General features: G+C 45.0%; 4 protein-coding genes across 4 annotated transcripts; all 4 read right to left on the minus strand.

Moving 5' to 3' along the window:
- Positions 1–1,327: 1,327 nt before the first annotated feature.
- Positions 1,328–3,370, minus strand: F5J12DRAFT_783527 (uncharacterized protein; the record flags this gene model as incomplete). Its single annotated transcript, XM_051742857.1, has 11 exons — positions 1,328–1,465; positions 1,497–1,688; positions 1,713–1,814; positions 1,868–2,070; positions 2,122–2,247; positions 2,321–2,395; positions 2,451–2,604; positions 2,734–2,930; positions 2,981–3,058; positions 3,113–3,280; positions 3,328–3,370. The coding sequence occupies 11 exons, from the start codon at positions 3,368–3,370 to the stop codon at positions 1,328–1,330; spliced, it is 1,476 nt and encodes a 491-aa protein (XP_051598991.1).
- A 436-nt stretch (positions 3,371–3,806) lies between these two features.
- F5J12DRAFT_783528 (uncharacterized protein) lies at positions 3,807–6,332 on the minus strand (the record flags this gene model as incomplete). Its single annotated transcript, XM_051742858.1, has 9 exons — positions 3,807–4,055; positions 4,109–4,293; positions 4,325–4,589; positions 4,650–4,928; positions 4,969–5,041; positions 5,172–5,463; positions 5,592–5,667; positions 5,725–5,940; positions 6,060–6,332. 9 exons carry the CDS (start codon positions 6,330–6,332, stop codon positions 3,807–3,809), a joined length of 1,908 nt encoding a protein of 635 aa, XP_051598992.1.
- A 1,772-nt stretch (positions 6,333–8,104) lies between these two features.
- F5J12DRAFT_893642 (uncharacterized protein) lies at positions 8,105–8,636 on the minus strand (the record flags this gene model as incomplete). Its single annotated transcript, XM_051747676.1, has 3 exons — positions 8,105–8,186; positions 8,217–8,251; positions 8,307–8,636. The coding sequence occupies 3 exons, from the start codon at positions 8,634–8,636 to the stop codon at positions 8,105–8,107; spliced, it is 447 nt and encodes a 148-aa protein (XP_051598993.1).
- Positions 8,637–9,162: 526 nt separating this feature from the next.
- F5J12DRAFT_906149 (uncharacterized protein) lies at positions 9,163–13,427 on the minus strand (the record flags this gene model as incomplete). Its single annotated transcript, XM_051748748.1, has 18 exons — positions 9,163–9,450; positions 9,504–9,697; positions 9,737–9,868; positions 9,927–10,079; positions 10,184–10,295; positions 10,422–10,777; positions 10,833–10,998; positions 11,041–11,100; positions 11,181–11,514; positions 11,572–11,860; positions 11,916–12,265; positions 12,296–12,354; positions 12,406–12,639; positions 12,688–12,779; positions 12,835–13,080; positions 13,132–13,192; positions 13,217–13,290; positions 13,400–13,427. The coding sequence occupies 18 exons, from the start codon at positions 13,425–13,427 to the stop codon at positions 9,163–9,165; spliced, it is 3,228 nt and encodes a 1,075-aa protein (XP_051598994.1).
- Between the last annotated feature and the right edge of the window lie 300 nt (positions 13,428–13,727).

The following is a 13,727-nucleotide window of genomic DNA, read 5'->3' on the forward strand; positions in this document are numbered from 1 at the left end:
AAGTGACTGAGCCATCCATTCTGGTGACTGACTCAAACGCCATCTGTGTTTGGTATTTGCCAGATGCTCTCAGCCCAAAAAGAAGGGTAAGGGAATGCAGAATCTCATATTCTACTGACTTAATGCAATGGCAGGCCAATGTATGGAACCACCTTCATCTTCTGAAGGAACCACTGCAGGAGAGCATAAAGGCTTCCCCACAGGCATGGTGGATGGACAAGTCATATTTCTGTGATAATGCTGAGTTGAAAGGTGCCATCAACCTGTCACCTGCATGGTTTCAACAGGGTCATGGGGTGGGTGATCATTTCTTTCCTTGTGAATAAAGTGCTCATCTGTCTTGAAGCCCCAAAATGGCTTCCTGGAAGCCTCATGGCTGCTCAAATCCAGGACAGAAAGGACTTCTACAAGGGAATGGGTCAACCAAATGTCCAACACCAATGCCCTGTTATCTGCAATCCTGCATGTCATCCATCCATGAATGTATGCAGATGGCAGGGAAGCGTTGATACACCTTGGCAAACAGGTGGAACAGTGGGCAGATTTGGATATGAGCTCCATACTGCCAATATGGAGCTCCACATATAGCAGGATGTCCATGATGGTGAATTGGGCAACTTGTTACCACAGGGATATCAATGGACAGGATCCATGGTATGATATGCTGGTAACCATGGGTGACTACCCACCCTTGGACTTTGTCATTCCAATGTTGAATCTGTGGCTGTGCTACAACCCAGGGACAATCATTGCATTTTCAGGTTCAGCATTGGAACATGGGGTGGGAGCTGTAGACAGTGACAGAGCATGCCTGGCATACTACATGCATGCCAATGTACATCAGTTGGTGCATGTTCTCATGTGTCAATCACTGTGGATGGACAACCTACTACCCAGACCAGTTGCAACTGGACAACTGTTGATTTGAAGCTGCAAAATTTAATGTAAGATTTAGTAGGCGATGCAGATCTTGTATTTTATTAGGATATGCTGGCTCTTGAACTTTGGACAGGTGGTGTTGCCAAGATTTTGCAAATGGGTGGGTGCTTCAACATCATAGATTGGGTGGGTACTCAGAGCTAAAGGGTGTGCATCATAAACTGCAAAAAAAATAAACCTACTCAGGCCATCATGCAGATGGGCAGATTGTTGGACATCGCATGGATGGGTTCAGACATCATGAGAATGGGTGGCATCTCATAAATGATCAACATTCACTGCAATGTATATTCAACCAACTCCACAGTCAAAAACATGTAAACTATTGAAGTGGCATGCTCAACAACCCACACAATGCCCACCACCTAGTGTAGAAATGGTCAATTTGTCAACCCCAACCATTGACAACATCAGCATATTTCTGAATATTTTCGATGCAGTAGTTTACCTGCTCCTTGATATGGCCATCGAGACAGTCTGCAATTGGCACCTCAGGCAATGGCCATAAGCCCTGGGCCATCATCAACTATTTGCAGTGACAAGAATAAGCAGCATACCTTAAAAAAATCCCAGGCCATGGAAAACAATCCCTTGCCTTGCAATCTTTGGGAATCCACTGCATATTCCTTGGAATGATATAGCCACCAAGGGAATGCAAAGCCAGAATTGGGATCAGCTGCATGTGGGGTCCAATGTGAGACAATGGCGTTGATATTGTCAATTATGCTAAATGCACTAAGGGGAATTAGCTGCATTTGATTGCAGAAGCTAACCTCATCATCTTGGTGTCTGAGGTACACATGGTAGCATGCCAGGAGGGGAGGAGTATAACTGGCATGCAACACCATCACCAGAATCAAGCTATTAAGCTGATTCTGAAGGAATTATATATCAGTCCCACATTGTGAAAAATTGATGTAAAACCTACCAAGTCCATTGCTAGGTTTGCAAACCAATGCACAGGCCATCCCACAATATTGGCAGTCTGCTTCAGATGTACAGAGGCCACCTTGATCCAGCACACCAAGTAGAGGATACCCATCTCTACCACAGACTGGCAAGATGGGCGTGATTGGTTGGTGATGAATGGCTTGGGACAATTTTCAAAGGCAGAATGTGGATAATGAACAACTTCCATCAAATCAAGCATATTGACAAGTCAAAGGCCCTGAGAGGCTGCACCATACTGGTCCCTTGCAGCTGTGCCCAATTCTCTTGCAATGGCATTCACAGCCTGCACAAGGTGCCTATTGAGGGTGGGATCAAACAGCATGTCACTGGGAGTGGTGTTTCCATGATAGTGAGATACTGTGGCATGTAAGGTGTGCAGGACTAAAATTATCAATGTCAAAGGTGTATCAGATTAAGCTCATGCCCATACCTTGATTGCAATGTGGAACAGGTGCCAATCCCCATTGTTCCATTTGAAGAGATTGCTGTGTGGATGGAAGTTCACCTACATAATCAATGGATATCACTGATCACATGAATAGAACCAAATAAATGCTCACCATTGCATATTTCCTCAAAAAGATCCCTCATCTCTGATTGTTCAGGCATGCCAAAAGTCAAATGGTTTGCACCATTGTCCTCATCTGCTGCCAAGTCAAAAGATTTGACAGGTACATTTGAAACAAGTGGGGGAGGCATTGGTTCCCTCATATCCTGCAATTGAGCAAGCAGGTTAGTTGGAGAATCAGGTCAAGGAGATTGGTCCCTCAGATTTGATGATTTGTGGGTGATGGGCAGAGGAGATGGTTCCCACACATTCTGCAAGTCTGCCAGAAAATCAACCTGCATAGTAATGTCTTGTGTAGGTGTTGAAGACCCATCCATCCTGTTTAATTTCTTGTGCATGACTGGCAGTGCCGATGGTTCCCACACATTCAGCAATTGCTTGAGTAGATCCATGTTCATACCATCTGCTGGGGGAGCAGTTGGTTCCTGTTCATTCAGGAACCGATTCATCAAGTTGTTGTGTGGATCTATTACTAGAAAATTAGTTTGTTTGTTAGCTTGAAGGGCAATTGTGCCAACTCACTGGCTGCAATTCTGCCCTCTGCCAGAGCAGTTGGCTCCCTTTCCTGCAGGAACTGATCCACCAAGCTTTCACATGAATCTATAGCAAAAGAATGTTTGTTGTTTAGCTTGGAGAGAAATCATGTTCACTCACTGGCTGTGATATCCATGTTCGACCCTGCCATATCCACCCTTCCACTTGAGACAATTGGTGGAGGGGTTGGCTTTTGCAACTCATGCAGTTGTACTAGTGTCTCCTCCAGATTTTTGGACTGCTTCACATGGGAGCTAGATTGCCTTGGCTCAATTGGTCTTACATTAGCTATGGATGGCTTAGGTTGCTGGATCCAACAATGAAGACAACCTCACCTTGACAATGGAAATGAACTTTGTGGGACTGTTCAGCAGACATATTTGATGATGATGGGTTCACTGATAGGTCAATGATCAATCAAGATTTAAACTTGTAGGAACAATGGCAAGAATATCATTCACACTGTGGGAAGCAAGGTTGGACAATGGCAGACAGAGCCAAATTTTGGGTAACAGCAATACATGGGAGATGAGCAGAAATATCTCCCTACATAGATAGCTACCAGTCACTTCCACATGGCCAATACATAGACCTGTCCTGCTCAGCTCTCTGCTCAATTGTTGTGCTCAACCATCCCACTTAACTATCCCTCTCTCTGATATCAAAGATGCCTCTCACAACCACCATGGTGTCATGAGCTACCATACATGCCATACACTTGTATTCTAATGTGTCACACTAGGCTAAGCCCTCTATAGACCATACATGAGTTCCAAAAAAGGTTTCCACTCTGACTGTTTGAGGGATTCGACAACTACTTCCACTTCTGATTGCTGCCTGTTTGCTTGTGTGATCTCTTTGCATCAGGGGATGGAACATCTGCATCTGGCCTTGCAGGGGCCTTTCTGACACAAGGTGACTTCCAGGTGCCCCCAGGGATGCCCTGTTTCACATTTGCAGATGCTGCATTGGTGGTCACAGATCCATTATGTTTGGACTTGGACAAGTATTTGGCCCCAGGTTGATGTCGATTCACGTCTGGCTCACTAGATTCTGACAGAGCCTGCTTAATATACAGCACAAACTTGTTAGCCATAACAGCTGATTCAACATGACCAAACTTGCCTGGTGTGTGCGCTTCAGGGCAGATTTCAGCTTTCCACCATTTTTTCTGCTTGTTGACCCCTCCTCAGTTGGGTGGTCAGTGAAAGGAATGCTCTCCAATCCATCTTCATCTGTGTATTCTGAGTGGTCCTGTAGTTCAGTTGTGTACTCATTCCCTGAGTGCAGATCAGGGTTTGCTGCAAATACAAGTTACAGTGGAAAGCTCACTATTCAAGGATGTTGCTGTTTTCTTTGAATTGGATAGGGTGGGCAAATAAGTGTCTTCATCAGCTTCATCATCGGAAGCATGGCCATTGCTTTCCTGCCCATTATAGTCAGTTAGCACTTTATTTTGTGGACGATGCACTGGGGTCTTTGCATGGGCTGGAGGTGCAGAGAGCCATTCACTATGGGAACCATCAGCTGGTGGGGGATTTGAGTGGGAATGAGAAGGGAATGGTGTCTTGGCACAGTTTTGCCTCCTGCCAGATACCTGAAGACAAGAATTGCATTAGCACTGATCTGTTGTGCATGAAAATCACACATGGCACACCTTTTTAGCAGAGGGACCATCTGTTCCAACATTGCTCACCTCAGCCTTGCTGTGGTCATCCAAACTGTCATCTGTGCTGTTGTCCATGCTATCATCCACACTATCATATGCCACTCCCTCTTCCTGCACTTTACCCTTGCCCTTGACATTTTTCCTTCTGGGATTCTTTTTGCATTTGGGGGCAGGTGTCTTTTGGTATTTCCACTGCCTCACAACCTGGAGGGGTGCCAAAGTTCTATCCACTGGTGGCTGCAGCTTGCCAGATTGATTGATCCATTTCTGAAATCCAAACACATCATTTGGATGGGATTCCTGTCACTTGCACCAAAAGGACAGTGGCTGGGTAGCTGTTGTCATCCACATGTGACTTGGGTTGCAGTTGAAGGTAAATCCTTCAGGAAGATGGCAGGCTGCTATCATTTCCACTTGATGATGACCAAAATTCTTGAATGGCACTGCTGACAAGGGATTTCTGCATGCTAATCCTGATAGCACTCATCAGAGATTGAGGACACTAAATACTCTGGCCACTCACAGTAGTGAGCAGTCACAAATCTGCGAACCATTTTTTGAAGTTGGTCCTGGCTAAGGCCTGCGATTTCTCCTATCCAAATCTCTCCATTGGCATTTTTCACCAATTTCACAGAGTCAACCTTGCCAGTCCTTGTTGCTTTGGCCACTGTCTTTTTCTGAGCATGTTCAGGACTTGACTCACCATCATGCTTGGGTGGTGTTCCTGGTTCCTCAAATGTCTCCCCAAGGTACTCTTGCCAGCTTCCTTCCAGTGTGCAGACATCATTGAAGGGGATCCCATCTGTGATTTCATTATTGAAGTCCATACTGTCATTGCATGAGTCTTACCTAGGCCTAGAGGAGAATATGGTGGACTCATGTGCATGCCTGTATAGTTCCCTCCTCATTTTTCCACCCAGCCATACACACTATGCACATTCTGCAATACCTCCACATCTCCATCACAGAGTTTCAGACATACTTGTACCCATACTTGGCTGCATTCCTGGGAACCAGGATAAATTGAAGACTGGGAAGTTGACCTCATACAATCACACCTTACTTTTGTCTCTGGCATGGGGCCTTCCCACCCATTCCACCTTTCTGCTATATCTTCAGCTGCAGCCAATTGTTCCTCTGTCAGGTCATCCTGAATAAAAGCCATCAATGCATTCTGATACTGTTGGATCTGCTTGCTTCCATGGGTATTGCCTTCTTCTACTTTCATTTTTGCAAGCTTCTCCTGTATTTGCTCTTGGTACAATTTGTGGACCACTGCCTGCACAGAGTATTTTTAACTGGATCTAAGGGTAATGCAGGGCTTTTTCAACCAATCTTGTATTAGCTACAAGGGTGCTTTGAACTGTGAGTATCTGAATCAGAACTTTTAGAGCATACCTTGCACTTCATCTGGACTTTGCTCCCTCTCAACTCCTTGTTCCTGTCCAATCGCTGCATCTCCTCCCATATGGATAGCAGAACTGCAGGCTTCTTCTTCTTCCCTGCTTGCCTCCATTCCTGGCATTGGTGCCCAAGGATCTCCAACTCTTCCACTTCAAACCTTTCTTCCTCCCTTTCCCCCACATCTGATGGTTCTATGTCTTGCTCACCATCAGCATCATCTCTTTCTGTCTGATCCCAGGCATCTGATTCATACTGTATTGTACCCATGAAATTTCACCCTATTTCTATACCAAATCTCAAGCTTTGACTGGTTGGTGGGTGGTATACACAGCCCTTATGGGGCATATATACTTGCAATTGCAATGACGCTATGTTATTGTGTGCTGCATGGCTGCAAGCTTCAGGCCTTGTGACCCCAGCTAATGAGATATGGAGTCAATATGAAAAATACATTGACATGGCCAGTAATGTTTATGGGACTTTCCTTTTATGGATTGTGCTATGTTGTGTTGTGTGGTGCAATACATACATGGCCACCCTGTAGACACAATCAGGATTGCATTGACAGTGACACAAGCCTGACACCTAGAAAATTGTGACCAGACACTTCAACATACAGATTGTGTTTGACAGATATTGATGACAGATGTGCCTGCTCCAAATGTTATATGAGGCTGACACAATTTCCAGAGCTGTCAATTTGGGCTGCCCATCATGCTCCTGATTTCACCTGATCACAGTATGCTCATTCACCCTGCACATAAAAAATGCATAGCTTGCATGTATACATAAATCAATGCATAGGTTAACATAGAAATGGTAAAGCATAGATAATGGCCCATTAATACTAGAAATTCTTGCTCAGCAGATCCTCATTACTGTCCTTGGCATGCAAACCCTCTGAGCAATGACCACAGGCAGGTTGCAGTGATGTGTTGGTCATGGAGGATTGCCTAATGACAGATGGCTGGGTTATATGAGATGTGCTGTGATTTCCAGGAGTAGGCAGTGCATGAGGAGCAGAAGAAACAGTAGCTGGTGATTCTGTGTACATGCTGGGGAGAGGCAGTAGGATGGATCCAATGTTCTTGCCATACAGTTCTTGATCCTGAGTGACAATCAAGTTGAAAAACCTACAAGTATATAAATATCAGTCACCAATAACAAGCTTGAGCTACTTACTCACACCATTTATTGTTCTTCATGTCCTTTCCAAGCCAGTCAAGATCCTTTGAAAACATGTGGTCGATTATGCTCCAGAAGTTGTAACCTGTTTTGACTCTGCCAGGGGGGGCCTTGTTACTTACTGTCCTGACACATTTCGCAGGTGGTTCATTCATGGACCCTTTGGCACTTGCTTGTGCAGCCCCTTCACCACCACTCTCCAAGTCACTATCATTGCTCACAGTTCTCCCCACAACATATTGATGGGCCCTCCCATAATAACACTGCAAGCTTGGTCAATCAGTAAAGGTTGAGAGAAGAGTCTTGTGTGATGTACCAGGAAGGCAAAGTGTAGCTGACACTTGGCCTTCAAACCTGAACCTACACCACCATGTTTGGATTTGCTGAGTACTGGCCATGTAAGTTCTTCCAGCATCATGTGCATCTTCCCTTCCTCCTGGCTGGTACTGTCCAGAAGCTGTGTAGGCAGTCAATAGAAAACATGATGTGTTTTCATCATGATGGAGCATCCACCAGTGTGCAGAACTTGTTTCGAACAGCACTGCACTCCTTTTTGATGGCTGCACAAAGCACACATTCATTTGCAGGGTTGTTGAATACACTCAGAAATCCTAACAAATTGGCATGTGATCTGAGTCATTCCTGTGCATACATGTAAGTGGTTTGTAAGAGATGGCATGTGCTGGGATGTGCCTCAATGTCAACATGAAGGGTCTTGTACTTGGTTTGGCCTGCTTGCATGAGCATATCTTTGCATACAATCAAAATCTGCATCTGGTGTTGCTATTCAGCATGCACTATAATGAAATCAGTAAACAACAAACTGTCTGGTCAACATTAAGTTGGAACCCACTTCAGAGCCCTGCAGTGGCCATCTCCACAGCATTCTTCATATTTGCTGAGTCGATCTTGATCTCCTCAATCCCATTTAACACCCTGTAGTTGGTCACCTGCTGCCAGATTCACAAGTGAAGGTCACCAGTCTGCAAGGTCTTGCCAACCTGGGCATGCAGACAAATATCAGTATGAACATTAATCATCAAATGCAGCACTTACATCAATGAGCATGCTGAGCTCTAAGAACTGAGATGCCTTGAGTTCAAACTTGGTTGCAACTTTCTGTGCCCACAGCTTCAGCCACTTGACCTCCAGAAGCTCAATTCCTCTGTCAACATTGTCAGACATGGAGGACATGTGTGTGTGAGCAGGGGTTGTCAGAGCATCCCTGACACCACTGCCATATGAAAACTGGCTTTGGAACTTGTCATCAGATGCCCTTGACATTGGATGCAACACATCAGAACCTGGAAGACCAGGCAACACATGAGATGCATCAGGAGTTATCACATGTGTTGCATTCAAGACATTGGGAGTCACCTGAGACATGTCAGTCACATGCAATGTAGTCACCTGTGAAAGGCATGGTGTTCCTTGACATGCAGGTTGAATCTTCTATCTCGACTGATTACATGAAGCTTACCTGTCATGCTCTGATGTGACCTGAGCTCTGGTGTTGGGAAGCTTTTTCCCAGATCTTCAAAGGCAACATAGTGGCCATATTGATTGTGCTGCTATGACATGGACTGATCTGTATGAGAACTTGATTGTGAGGGTTAGAAAAAAAAGAAGGGGGATGACTTGTCTTATATGAGGTCCAGGTATTGGGGCTGACCAAACAGTGTCATCTGTTAAAAAAATTGCACTGTCAACAATTTCTGAGAGGTTGATTGACACTCACCATGCAACATTGAGTCATATGTAATGCATGGTCATGAGGAATCTGCATCTCACAGTCAAATGTGTGGATTGACCAGTGAAGATGTATGGACTTACCAGTCTGATGGAACACATTGATAAAGTGTGTTGGTACTGCCTGGGACATGCTTCTAGGAGGTTGTTTTGTAGCATTGGCTCACAAGGTTTTCAGTATCTTGATTTTCTGTGCATTGAACTCAGCAGCTGCACCAGTGTGGATTGCCCAATCATGATCCAACTGTTGTACCAGAGTGTGGAACCATTGCACATGAGAGGCATCACACATCTGTGCAGTGTTCAGTATAAGGTCCAAGGGTTCACAGTGCTCAATCCATTTCACAGTCTTTGTCATTTTCTCATGTTCTTCATAGACTGATACTGTAGATGAACCAGTGCATCTGTGTCCTGCACAATTGTGCTGGACATTGACACAACAGATAACAGCCTGGAATGAAGTGCAATCAGAACAAAGTCCATACAAAAAAACAGTTCACTTACTGTCACTGGTAACATGACCCAACATAGTGGCTGAATGCATTGCAGGTGATAGATATCTGCAGAGCCAGTCACTTTGAATGTCTTGAGCAATAGCCAGTTCGCTTGATTGCACTGTTGGGCTGGTGAGTGACAAATCTGAAGAATTTCATGAAGAGATCCAATGAGGGGGAGTTTGTGGCCAGCAGCATGAGGCTCTCATGTGAGGACAAAGTCTCCAAGGTGGCATATTTCACTGTTTGTTGCAACAAAGGAGTGACAAGTTTGATAAAGATGATGTTTGACCCAAGGCAGTGCATATGGGACCCATAATGCCATATTTGTCTTCTCAAGTGGCCATGGATGTGTCTTGTCATGCATGCATGAACCTGGCATGCAAATGATATCACTAAGTTTGTGTATTCCACAGAAGCATGATTGACTCACCAGCTTCAAGAGGATCTCTATTGTCTGTGAGCCTGAAGTAATCTGCAATGACATTGCAGAACATTGGGATGTCAAGGCTGGTCAGTGACTTGACCCCAGAGCCAGGCACCAGCCACTCATGCTCATTATCACTGTAGGGGAGTTCAGTGAGTCCTCAAGCATGGAATTTACCACTGGACAAAGATGGCAGACATGATTACATCATGCCATTCCACAGGCAATGTCTTGGGAAGGTGCTTGTCTGTTGCTGTGAATACTGTGGTCATGGATCATGGCATTGTAAGATTCAAACCCTTCTGTAGCAAATAGGATTGCAGGACTGAAACACTGGATGTGGTCAGGGAGGTGCTGAAGAATGTGAAACTTTGGCTTATTGAACCATCATGGTGTCCAGTGGGCCATGCAGTTGAGGAAGTGGTCAATCACAGCATGCAAGTTGGCCTAAAAGTACATTAGTTGTGCTTGGTCTTAGCAAAAAGTTGATGTACAACATACCAGGTGCCTGTTGATGTTGTCAATGCATGGTTGCCAAACAAGGGGGACCAGAGATGATAGTGCCAGAAATGCTTTGTAGCACTCATGCAGAACAAGGTCATAGAGTACAAAGGGTGTTGCTTGGCATATGGCATGGAAATCACATCCAGTGAGAGACCCAGCATATTGAATGAATGTTTGGGCTGCCAATGGAGGGATGCCAAGTCCTGAGGTATTGAATGATGCCAATTGAACCTGGAGCTCTGCTTTTTGATCATCATTCATCCTGGAGATGGCATCACACCAGAAATACTTCATGAATCTGAGTAAGATGAGATGCAGGACTTCCACAGGGGTGTCTTGATGGGGATCAAGGCCTGAAGTTGAGTAAGTGAGTGATGAAACAATGAGACTGATGCAGAGGATTCTTACCTTTGATCCTCCAAACAGGACTAATGAATTCTTCCACTGAACAGCCTTGCATAATTGCATTGACAGCCTCAGTAAATCCATCTGTTCCCACACAAATGCCTTTGACATGCTTGAGGATCCACTCGATGAACATGTCCATGTATGTATCTTTAATGCCCATGTCAGTCTTCATTTTCACATATCATGTCTTGCCCATGCCACTGGTGACTTCATGGAACATGCTATGGAGTTTCTCCACCATGTGTTGCCAGGTGCGAGGTGTGTTGGCCTTGAGCATGTTGAGACATCAGTATACCTTAATCTAACAAATTGTATACTTACTCCAAAGAAATGCCTTGCTCAATCAACAAGACCTTGCATTGTCTCCAAGTGGTGGCCCTTGCCTTTCAGCTGTTGTGTGACACCCCCATGAGTGGACCTGTCCAAGTCAGTCATGTGTGATGCAGTTTCAATGGAACAAGTGTTGTCATCTGGTTGCAGTGCCTGTGGGTGTTCACTTGATTCTGCCCCTACCCCTTGCACCCAGCAATTGTGACAAAAAAATTTACCCTGCAGACCAACATGGCATGCAAGTTTGCTCTGCATTGGATTGTCACCAAGCATCACCAGGACAGCAGGGATCATGAGAACCATCTCCCTTGCTTCTATGTCCCAAGCCCAAATGCCATGCATTTGTGCATGTCTGTAGCACAATGTTGTGAAAGCCTGACATGGTCAGAAGGGTTGAAATAAAACTTACTCAAGTTGGGCCACAATACCATCAAGCATTTCTAGGGGGGGAGCAATGTTAGACATAGTGAGGAAATGGATGTTGCTCTCTTTGTGGACCAGAGAATGTGGGAGACCAGCTGCAGTGAAGAGAAACAAGTTGTGCTTGTTCCACTTCTTTGACATATTGCTGGAGGTGTTGTCACAATAAAGCCATATCATGTAACTGAGGACATGGTGCCCCTTCACATGCATGTGCCATATATTCCCAACCACAGGATCAGTCAATGTCCATGGGAGGACACCATGTCCTCTCGTCTCTATCAAACCTAATGCATGCTGAGTCTGAAATGAATAGAGGGGAAGGATGGGTACCATACACACCTATGATATTGCACATGTCAGGTTGACCATTGATCTGATGCATTTGAAGCAGGTGTGGAAATGAGAGGAGAAGACTGCTCACTGGCACCTTGATGGTATCATATGTGTGGATAACATATCCACACATGTGACCATTCATGATGGGGTGAGCTTGCCATGTGCAGGCCCAATACTCAAGCTCAAAGGGAGGAGAAGTTAGTAATGCAGAGGGTTTTGTATACCAGTGCTTGGGAATGACCATTGTGCCATCCATCAACTTTGCCAGCTCAAACACATAAAAATCTTGATGGCCTTTGTGAATCATGGGTGTGGCAACAGTGGGATCAATCTCATACAGCCACCTTGTCGCTTGCCACAGCTGGTCAAGTCACCCCCCAGCATCTTCAGGGTAATGGTGGATATGTGGGCAGATGTGCAGGTTCACCATTTCCTGCAAGGGTGCACTGTTATTGGTTAACAAATCACAAGCTAAAAAATGAACTTGTGTGATGATAGAAGGCAGGTGGTTGACATAATAGATATGGCTGAGTACACCTTGATAATGGACTGATGGAATCCTGTATTGGGCCTGGAGGGAATTGTCAATATCTTTGAGTGTCTTTGTGGAGGGAACATTATCAACTCTGAGGATTGCAAGTCTCCAGAGGATGACCTGAAGTTGCACATCTGAAAATAACAAATGCAGGAGGTGCTGTAGAATATCAAGTATGCATGTCTGTCAATTGAGTGAAATGATGCTCTCATTATATATGAAACGACATACCTGTTTATTGGGCCACAGGAACCATGCAGGATTTGCAGGTGCAGCATCACCTGCATGCTGAGACGAGCATGTCATGCCTGGCTGAAGCAGCTCTGTGGAAGGATCAGTGCATTCAATAACCTGTGACAAGCGTATATTGCTTCTTACCTGGACAATATTCTTTGCCTTCGACATCAGGGGAGTTGGACACATCTTCATCAGAGGAGATTGCATCATCACCATCAGCCAACCATGCAGCCAAGCTGCTGGCCATCATTGTTAGTTGCTGTGCAGATGGTAAATAGAGCTGTTCATGGTCAATGGCATCCCAGTCAAGTTGAAAACTACCATCGTTATTAGAGGGAGTAGCCACCCATGGCACACCATGAGGAGGGGATCCTGATTCCAAGAAATCTGCTAAAAGGTTAAGCAGGGGCAAGGTCAGGTCAGGTCAGGGTGGGGAACTCAAAGGGCAAAGATGAGTGGATAGAAGGTGGCCAACGTTCTCTTGATGGAGAGTGGTTTTCTCATGTTGTCAAGCAGAACAGACATCTTGCCACTTGTTGTCCTTGCAGGTGAGGCATGACCACTTGTACTGGTTGTGACCAACACCTGTTGCCCAGACTGTTTACATCATTTGTGGAGTCAATGCATTGGCAATGCCGATGCAATGTGGAGGCTGAGGCTTAGATGTAGTAACCTGAAGTAATCCAGAGTTATGGGTGGGACTTACACTTGGGATGTGCAAACTCTTTGGTCATTGCTATAATACAACAGGGAGAGTTGAACTTTGCAAAAAAAAAAGTACATTAAGCACTGCTTCCAAATGTCAAGATGCATTTCATTTGCATCCACTACAGTTTCAAAAAAAAAAGTTTTTAAGATTGTGTCTAGCCCAAACCATAGTGAAAATGCTATCCAACCTAATCAGGACTGTGTCAAACTCATGTTTCATGTGATGCAGTTCTGCCTATTTCTCAGACTCAGTTTGTTTGTGTCACAAGAGTGGCCATGTAGCATTGTCACATGTGCCATATGGTACAACCATAGTAAAGGAGCAC

Source organism: Pisolithus orientalis (genome assembly GCF_024613125.1).
Source record: "Pisolithus orientalis strain OTSU chromosome Unknown F5J12scaffold_18, whole genome shotgun sequence".
Classification (NCBI taxonomy): Eukaryota; Fungi; Basidiomycota; class Agaricomycetes; order Boletales; family Pisolithaceae; genus Pisolithus; species Pisolithus orientalis.